Source organism: Uloborus diversus, chromosome 2 (genome assembly GCF_026930045.1).
Source record: "Uloborus diversus isolate 005 chromosome 2, Udiv.v.3.1, whole genome shotgun sequence".
Classification (NCBI taxonomy): Eukaryota; Metazoa; Arthropoda; class Arachnida; order Araneae; family Uloboridae; genus Uloborus; species Uloborus diversus.
Genome location: NC_072732.1, coordinates 22923637 through 22933505, shown reverse-complemented (window position 1 = coordinate 22933505; position 9869 = coordinate 22923637). Strand labels below are relative to the sequence as shown.

General features: G+C 31.6%; 1 protein-coding gene across 1 annotated transcript; it reads left to right on the top strand.

Moving 5' to 3' along the window:
- Nucleotides 1–698: 698 nt before the first annotated feature.
- Nucleotides 699–2012, top strand: LOC129217031 (GPI mannosyltransferase 1-like; the record flags this gene model as incomplete). The annotated part of the gene is given in 1 exon segment (XM_054851265.1): nt 699–2012. A coding segment is annotated over 1 exon segment (1251 nt). The 5' UTR covers nt 699–733.
- Nucleotides 2013–9869: the final 7857 nt, after the last annotated feature.

The following is a 9869-nucleotide window of genomic DNA, read 5'->3' as shown; positions in this document are numbered from 1 at the left end:
TATATCTATATATTAGCACTTCAGAATGAGTTTTATCTGCAATGAGTATTAAAGCACCAATATTACAGTTAGTTATTCACAAGTAAATATGTTTCACAATCAAAATCCTTCACTTCTGCTAGCTTCATGGTTTGCATAACAGCTGCATTTTCAAGAGCCATCTGGTATTTTCTGTTTACTATGAGTACTAATTTTCAATTTAAAAGCTTTGAAATAAGATGGAAAGATAAAATACTTTCAAAATTTAATTTGCCTAACAATGTTTATGTTTGCAAAGCAAAACAGAGGGATTTTTTAAACTTCAAAACCCATTGTTTACTTCTGAAAAGTAGTGCGGTTTATAGAGAATTGCGTTATACAGGTCGGCATTATAACGGTCTTCTACTGTATATATATATATATATATATATATATATATATATATATATATATATATATATATATATATATATATTTCTTCTACTCTTACTCTGAACCTGTCATTGTCAGTCATATTTAAATACAGAACTCTAGAAAGAATCGATAGTGAAAAATATTTTGTGTATTTCTGGCTTAAACTGAATAAATCAACTTTTTTTTTAATGTATACTTTCAGATTTAAAAACAGAACAGCCAACTGGATCACCAAAAGTTGCCTGTTTACAGAATGTGCACATTTTGTTTTCCTGATGAATCAAACCAGTATTAATGAAAAACAAATATCGATCATGTGTGTCAATTTCGACTGCTTAAAATGATTGTTCGAGAAATGACTTATTTGGACTTTTTGAACATGGATATGCAAGTCCATTGCGGTCTTGCTTTGCTTATACGTATAGGTCTTATACTTTTCAGTAATTTCCAAGACTTACATTTCAAAGTGAAGTACACTGACATTGATTACCAAGTGTTCACCGATGCTGCCAGCTTTTTGTGGAAAGGGGAGTCCCCTTTTCAAAGACATACCTACCGATACACACCTTTAGTGGCTTTTCTCCTAACACCAAATATCTTCTGGTTTGCCTCGTTCGGAAAATTATTATTTTCTTGTTTTGATGTACTAACAAGCTTGTTAATTTATAAAATCCAAAAGAAATATAATTATACCACTGCCACATGCAAGCTGTGTGCTTTTATGTGGCTCTACAATCCCCTGACTATGGTGATATCTACAAGAGGAAGCTCTGAAGCCATTATGACGTCTCTAGTGATGTTGACGATCTACATGTATCAACTGAAGTCATGGGTATTGTTTGGTTTAGCATATGGGCTTTCAGTTCATGTTAAAATATATCCGTGCATGCATGCTCTCACTTTTTACTTTTTTCTCTGTGATAATGCGTGCGATGTAACAGGTGGTTTCGAAAAGCTGAAGCTGCTGTTTGTGCCAAACAGAAAACGAATAACTTTTGGTGTCGCTACCTTGGTAGGTTTTATCATTCCCACTGCTATTTCTGTTTATTTTTATGGAGAAACCTACATTCAAGAAGGTTTTTTGTACCATTTGTCTAGGAAAGATATTAAACACAATTTTTCTCCATATTTTTACATCCTGTATCTGTCGGAAACTATGGACCCGAAGGTATCTTCATACATTTCTTATGCTGCATTTTTCGTACAAGCAATTTTGATTTTGTCAGTGTCCTTTGCTTTATGTTCACCTAAATATCTTGCCCCATGTTTATTTCTTCAAACTTTTATATTTGTCACTTTCAATAAGGTTTGTACGTCTCAGTATTTTCTATGGTATTTGTGTTTGTTTCCATTGACCTATCCTTTCTTAAATGTTAGGGTAAAATACATAGTTTCTGCTTTTGTAGTTTGGTCTTTAGGCCAGGTTTTGTGGTTAACACCAGCATACTATTTAGAATTCCAAGGAGTGAATACTTTCTTTCTAATTTTTCTGTCTAGTTTGGTGTTCTTTTTAATAAATGTGTGCTTGATTGCTGCTACTTTTAAGTGCGTTGTTGCAACAGGGGAGAGTAAAAGCAAGAAAAAAGAATAATTAAAGCTAATGCTACTAATAAAAGTTTTAATGTGCAATATTTTTTTGTTTGCCTTGAGTATCAACTATATAAAAGTGAATTGTATAAAATTTGCGGGAGATGTTCGCAGAATAGACCCTTTATCCCTAACTTTCAGAGTTTCATTTCAAACCAATAGGAACCTGCATTAGAAGCAGGCCCAGATAAAGGTGGATTGCAGTGGCGCCGACTCCATAGGGCTTGAGGAGGCCCGAGCCCCCTCAATAGTTTGTTTTGGGGGGCAGAGCCCCCTCAATGATTTAAGAACATTATTTGTCATATTATGGTTTCTAAAATCACAAAGTTATGTTGATATTTTTTACTTTCCTTGTTTGAAGATAGTTACATTGTAAAATACATTCAGTAATGAATTAAAACAAATAACTATTGCTGTAGTAAGCAGGTTAATTGAAAACGAGTGGTGTGAATAAGGATAGTGTTACGGTGCTGAGAGCACTCATAGAATTTGTCCAAGTGCACGAACCTTCGAGTGAAGTCTGTCGCCGCAGCACACTTTCATCTAAGTGTTGCTGATCTGGAAAAAATATATCATGGTCTGATTTGTACCTTAAATGGAAGGCATGATAGTTTTCTTCAATTATTAGATTTAATAAAGTAATCTGTATTTACTTTTTTAACCCCATTAAAGCATTAATTTTGAGACATTATTTTTATTTAATGAACTCTGAGCCTTTTTCAAAGCAAGCTTAAATTAGTTATTTCACTTATAGTAATCAAAGTGCGACAGCATTTTTTTATGCTTTATTCTTTTAATGATAGTTTAACTATACTAGTGACTAAGTGGTCAACTTAACGCGTTTTGCTGTTAGTACTCTGATCTCACTTCAATCCTCGTGAATCAGCAGCTTAGTTCACTTGGCAACAAAAATGGTAACCTCCGTTCATTTGAAGGGACTAAAAGCTGTGGGGGAAATCCTGGGGAAAATGGTGGTGGATTGTGAGCTCGACTCCCTGTGTCCCGAAAAGTATCGTTTTAATGATTTATTTTCCTCAGCAGAGTTCTAATCCAAATTTGCATTATTACAATCTAAACTCATTGAAGAAATCTGAGCTACAATTCTGTTACTTCAGGGTGGCGACAGATCAAGGAAATATCAGGGAACTTCGAAAAAATATCAAAAATTTATTAAATGAAAAAAAAAAAAATTTTGTGTTTCACAAAATTGAATACCCTAATTCCCTACGCATTTTCAGCCTTATCTGTTTAAAAAAAAGTAAAATTAATGTGGTGTGATTGTACACAGCCACATATTTGTGCATCTTTTCCCCTCAACATTAAAATATTTAACTTTAACTTACTAACCACTGGCATGAACTTCCTAAGACAGGGTGGCGACAGATCAGGGAGATCAGGGAAAAATCCGGGAAATATCAGGGAATTTTGAAAAAATAACAAAAAATCAGAAAAAATTGATTTTATGAAGAAAAAAAAAATTTTTTTTTTGCATTACAAAATTAAGTATTCTAATTCCCTATGCATTTTCCGCCAATTATCTGTTCAAAAGAATAAATAAATAAATAAAATTAATGAGGTGTGATTATACACTGCCGCATATTTGTGCATCTTTTTTCCTCAACGTCAAAGTATTGAATCTTACTTATTAACCACAAGATGAACTTCCTAAGATTGCTTCTGTGTCTGTTCGGTTGTTTATTTTACCTAGCTTGAAATTTACTTTTACGCTTTCAATGCTACATAAAATAAACAACCATACAAGCCTTTATTAATGCCTTAGCTCCTTTGCCTTTGTTCCATTGTCTCGAAGTAATTAGCGTACTGTAATCACGATTTCAAGAAGAAATCTTTGGTTTTTGAATTAATACTATACAAGCTTAAAAGTTATTACTTCTTTGCATTTTAAATTTAATTGCTAAAATTGAACTTTCAATAAAAAAAAATTTGTTTTTTGCCGTTATACTATTTGTTGTCACCGCAGATTATAAAGGTTTTCTTTTCTTCAGATTTAAGTGATTCTTTAATTTTACAACCAAGTTGTATTCTTTTATATATTTTGAAATTAACTAATTGCTTTTTTTCCCCTTGCATTTCAAAGTTGTTTGTTACAAAAGCAATCTAAGATTTTTTTTTTCGTTACATACTGAAATCATTTGAAATGGAGTTAACTTGTGTACTTAAGTAAATACCTTTATTTTTTTATTGTTAAAATGCTGTATTCATTCATTAAAACCTATGTTTTTGATGAGAGAATAGCTCCCTATGAATGGATGTCAAATGGTTTCATCTGTTTTGCATAAATATGTCAATTAGTTATATAAGAATAACTACATTACTTCTATTCTTTTACTATTACTTGTTATTCTTGCAACAATTATTATACTGTTTGAAAACTTAGTTCAAAATAATTTCAATTACTTTTTAGTTCTATCATAAATACACATATGTTTTTCAGAGTAATTTTAATAGTTTCTTAAAATTCTTATGCTAATTCGTTTTTGGAAGTAAAGTTTTTTTTTTTTAATTTTCTATAATCTTTCCATTGTCAAAATTTAATATACTGTTTTGTAGAATTCTTCCCCCCCCCCCAAAAAAAAATTACTTGATATGTTTTTTTTAACCATTTTATTAAAAAAGTAGCATCTTTTTAAAATATATCTTTAGTTCAACAACTTTACACAACTTAAAACGTTCAAAATACTGCATTTTATACAAACATACAATGGATTTCAAGCAGAGCAAAGAAAGAAAACCATTATCATTGGTAACATAAATCAGGGATATTTGGTGAATTTAATCAGGGAAAAGTCAGGGAACTTTTTTTCACGCAGTTCTTGTCGCCACCCTGTAAGATTGCTTCTGTATCTGTAAAGTTGTTAATTTTATGCAGTTTGAATTTTTCTTTCATGTGTTCCATGCTACGTAAAATAAACAACCCTTCACGCAAAAAGAAAGCCGTCATTAACGTCTCAGCTCCCTCCCATTTACTCATTGTCTTGATGTAATTAGTGTACTGTAATCATGATTTCAAGAAAAAATCTTTGTTTTTTAAATTAATACTGATAAAAGCTTAAAAGTTATTACTTCTTTGCATTTTCAATTTAATTGCTACAATTTAATGTTAAATCAAAACCAAAGTTGTTTTTCGCTATCGTAATATACGCTGTCATTGTGTGAGATTACACAAAGGGTTGGGGTTTTTTTTTTCAGGCTTAAAATTTTTTTTATTTTAAAACCAAATTATACACGGGTCATTCAATATTATATCAACAAAAGGGCCATGCTGCACCATTTTTGATTTCGATGAAATTTTTTAAATAATATGTACCAATATTCTGTCCCCCCAAACTGATACATTTTTTTCTTCACGAAAAATTTTATTCGTGTGATATAGCTATTTTTTGCTCCGCAGATGAGTAAAAATTGGCATTTTTTATTCCTTTTCAAAAAACTCTTGTGAATTTATTTAAATTAGAAGATCAAATACGCCTTATTTGAAAGATGAAAGAATGAACCTTTATTCGTGCATCAAAAGAAAAGATTTAAGTTTGCCACTGGGTACTAAAAAGGCAATTTTTGCGACTATTTCTGACCGTAGGCAACTGGGGCTACTTTTTTGATCAAAAACGATCTAAAAGCTACTGTTTTTAAAAAATTGGCGATATTTTGTTATATTTGTTGAAAAAAAAGAAAAGAAAACTATATGGGTACGATGTGCTCAACACGTGTGTCGAAAAAAATACTTCCTCTTTTTTAGATTTCAATTCTTTTGCATCTTGTAAACATTTTGATGTTTTTGACAATCGGAAATTATTTTGACATATATTATCTTTGATTAGCTTATTTTATGTTTTATTTACAATAAGTAAATACATTTTTGAAAGCATGCCAACATTTAACTTATATGTCGCGGATAATTTTTTTCCCATATTTGAGATTTCAATCCTGTTGCATCTTCTAAATATTTTTTTGACAATCAGACGTTTGTTTGATTGTATGCTACCTTAGATAAACTTATTTTGATTTTATTGTAATAACTAACGAATTTTATAGAATTTCGATGTCGAATAGATGCTACTTAAAATCTAAACTCCGTACTACTAGTACAAAATTTAAAAAAAAACAAAACCCTTATTAGACCAATCATTTTATATGGGAATGAAACATGGGCAATTAAAACAGAAGAAAATTGGCTGCTCATTTTTAGTCCAAAATATCCGAGCAGATGCTAAGACTAATTATAAGAAATTCTTTGACAAAATACCAACGTATGAAAGATATAAAAATAACAAGGGAACTATAAAAAAAATGGCATATAGGCACACAAGTCATATAAAAATTATCTGGAGTAACTAAGAAAGTTGACAGAACAGACTTTGAAGGAAAACAAGAAATGTAAAAAGATGATTAGAAAAATGAAATAACTGCTGAGAAAGAGGGGAAGAAATTAAATGTAAAACAATATCAACTGAACAACTCAAAAGACAAGGCAGAAGTTATTACACGGATAAGAAACTCAATCAAGGGTCTCCAGATTCTCTATTGAAATTAGCAAACCAATTGAAATCGGCTATTGAGAAAAGTGTAGAAGGCGCAGAAAAGTTTCAAGAAATGTGAAGAACAAAAAGAAACAAAAGCTCAATTTATAACTACTTTACGTTTTTAAATCCAAAGCAAGTATGTTTAATTTACCTTGAAATTAAAATATATATATATCTTGATTAAAGTTGTCTTTTCATTTTGTGACATTTAAAACGTGATGTTACACGTAGCATTTTCAGGACGTTACGTGAAAAGTAACTTAAATTTTTAAAACAGTAATTTCATTGAAAAATGCTAAAAATGAACTAAGTAAATGTTGAAATAAGGTTAAATCTAAGAAATTAAGTTTTGATTTTCTTGTATTTATAAGCTATAGTCATGTTTTAAGATGTTATATTGTGTGGTTGTGTCACGAGATGTAGTTTTTGAGTTAGCAAATTAAAAAATATATATATTCGGAACTCCAGCGCTCGAATACGCTACCTTGCGGTGATTTATAAAACTGCGAATGCAACTAAAACATTGCCACGTTGCGCTCCACGTGTGTCTGTTGACGTAAACACAGGCAGTTTGTTCTGAGTATTTATTAACGCAATCGATGTGTCTTAGTTTGCTTTCAGCTACAGAAATTAATTCGTCCCTTAGTAGTATTCTCGAGCTTCTCAAAATAATGTTAGTTTTCCTTATTTCTTTCAAAAAAGTATTAAATGGTGGAAGCATAAACAAGAAAACTCTGGATTAACGAAATTGGATAACGTTATACCAGGTAAAATTTTTTATTGTTTTGTATGAATTTGTAAGAATATAAGTTTTTTTTTAATCTTAAATTAATTTAACTAATCATATTTTACAGCAGCATTTAGTTGGAATGGATAGTATGCAAAATATTTTCTTGAATTTATTATCGTAGAACAAAATGAATAACCGAGAAAGAATTTACTTTATTCCTTTTATTCTCAGCTGAAAGGTTTCGCCAAATTTGTTTAGGGTTATAGTGTTAGTATTGTGCGAGCAAAGTAGCCTTGGCGAGATTTCGCGTTTTTAGTTAAACCATTTTTAATTTTTATCATGAGTGGAATAAAATGATAGTAAGATTACAGAATTCGATAAGTAAAAAGAAATAATGGTCAATCAACTGAAAAGAAAACTACCACCATGTATATAAACTGAGTACACATTTTATTTATTTTGTTCTGAGTGAATTTGAATAAATATCAGTTTTTCAATTCGATGAAAAAAAAAACGAACTTAACAACATTGACTGGACACTTTTCCTTAACCTAATTCCACATAAATGATTTAAATAACCTTTGTTACTACAGTATCCTACTGAAATAGACAGTATGCAAATAAATTTTCTTGAAAATGTTTATCGCAGAACAGATTGAAAAATCCAGAAAGAACTAAATAAAGAATAAGTACCTTTGTGCTGAAAAATTAAAATGTCAGTAATCCAACGTTATTAAGCACAAAACTTGCAAATGATTGCAGACACGTGTTTCGGTGTTACAAGGATGACTTTTCATCCAAATTGGATGACCATCCATTGGATGACTTTTCATCCAAAAGCTCACACTTTTTTGCATTGAAAAAGGTGTTCCTTGTAACACCGAAACACGTGTCTGCAATCATTTGCAAGTTTTGTGCTTAATAACGTTGGATTACTGACATTTTAATCCAGAAAGAACGTTAAGAATTTGAACAATAAAAAATAAAAGTTCGCCAAAAATCTGTTTATAGGATTATGGTTTTAAAATTGTGTGAAAGAATAATGTATCTTGACAAGATTTCGCATATCAGGTAAATCATTTCCATGACGAATGAATTAAATGATTCGATTCGATTCAGAGTCACAACTGACTTCAACTGTATTTATGTCGAGGACTGCATACTAAGTGCCTTGCCTCCATTATTTTATATACCGATAGATGGCAGCACCATCACAGGATCGAACAGTTAGTGAGAATTTTGAACTAGTCCTGGAGCTAATAGCTACCTAGTACTAGCACCCCCAGAGGTATCGTTTCACTTGGAGGACATTGAGACCACGAGCATATTTAACGTCGCTCAGTCCCCATTAATGACGACGGTGGGTCTTCGACCAGCGAGGATCGAACCCGAGGCCCTCCGGTCCCGATTCCAATGCCTTACCGATCAGGCTACCACGGCCCTGAATTAAATGCATGATTTCTTTGGATGTCCAATCATATAGTCATAGAAATAAATTATCTAGTGTTAAACGTTACTCTTGACAGTCTGCCACGTATGTGCACTATGTGACAAAAATGTCAACAAATGCCGGAAATGTCACGAAACTGAACTTAATATGTACTAATGTAGAGAAAAAACGGTACAAAATGAAAATGCCGTTCGAAGCGAACCAAAAATTTATGAATTCCGAATTCAACATCGTGAAAATGGCTGCTTCAGAACAACTTACTGTGTGTTCTGCATTAATTGTTTACTTTCGTAATACTTTTTGGTTTCTAATCTCTTTCTATATGGGTCAGAATAACCAAAAGACTTTGAAAAATCTTTTCAAATGAATAAAGCGAAAAAATCATACATACGAACAAAAATCACAACACTTTTAGCATTTTCTTCCTTACCACATGCGTTTGTTTTAGTTTTTAAGTCGGCCATTAGACAGTGACTGCAGTGCCCCCTATAGTTCGTTGGAGTTGCGAATTGGGAAAAGCAACTGTTCCTCTGAGGAGACGATTTTTTGAATTTCAGGCTACTAAAGCAACTATTTTCAAATAAAATTTTGATGGCCTAAAATTAAGCCTAATTAATTAGAAATTTTCGGTTGTCAAATCATTGTTGAAAAAGTGCCGTTTTCATCATTTTGAGCCTAAAAAAGTCGATGAGGGACTTTCAGTAGGAAGCTAATTTTTTTCCTGTTGTAGATAGTTGTTTATACTAGAAGCACAGAAAAAAAATGTGTTTATACTAGTAGTCCTTCATGACGAAAAAATTAGTTATGAAAAATTCTTCATAAGGGCTTTTTCACTCCCCAAAAACGGAATGTTTCTAAGGTGATAAAAATTTGAAAATGCTGTAGTAAGAAACCGTTACATTGCCCTTTAAAATGAAACAAACTCTTGATTTAGGTGTGGAAGAAATATAAACCTTTAAATAAAACTTTTGTTTTGGGGTAAAAAATCGTTTTGTAAATTTTGTTGATAAAAATTGAAAGGACGGCCTAACGAAAACGGCCTAATTAAAAATTTTCCGTTGTCAAATCGTCGTTGAAAAATTGCCGTTTTCGTCATTTCGAGCCCCCCCCCCCAAACAAAATTGATGATGAACTTACTGTAGGAAACTTTTTTCCTCTTGCAGTTGAT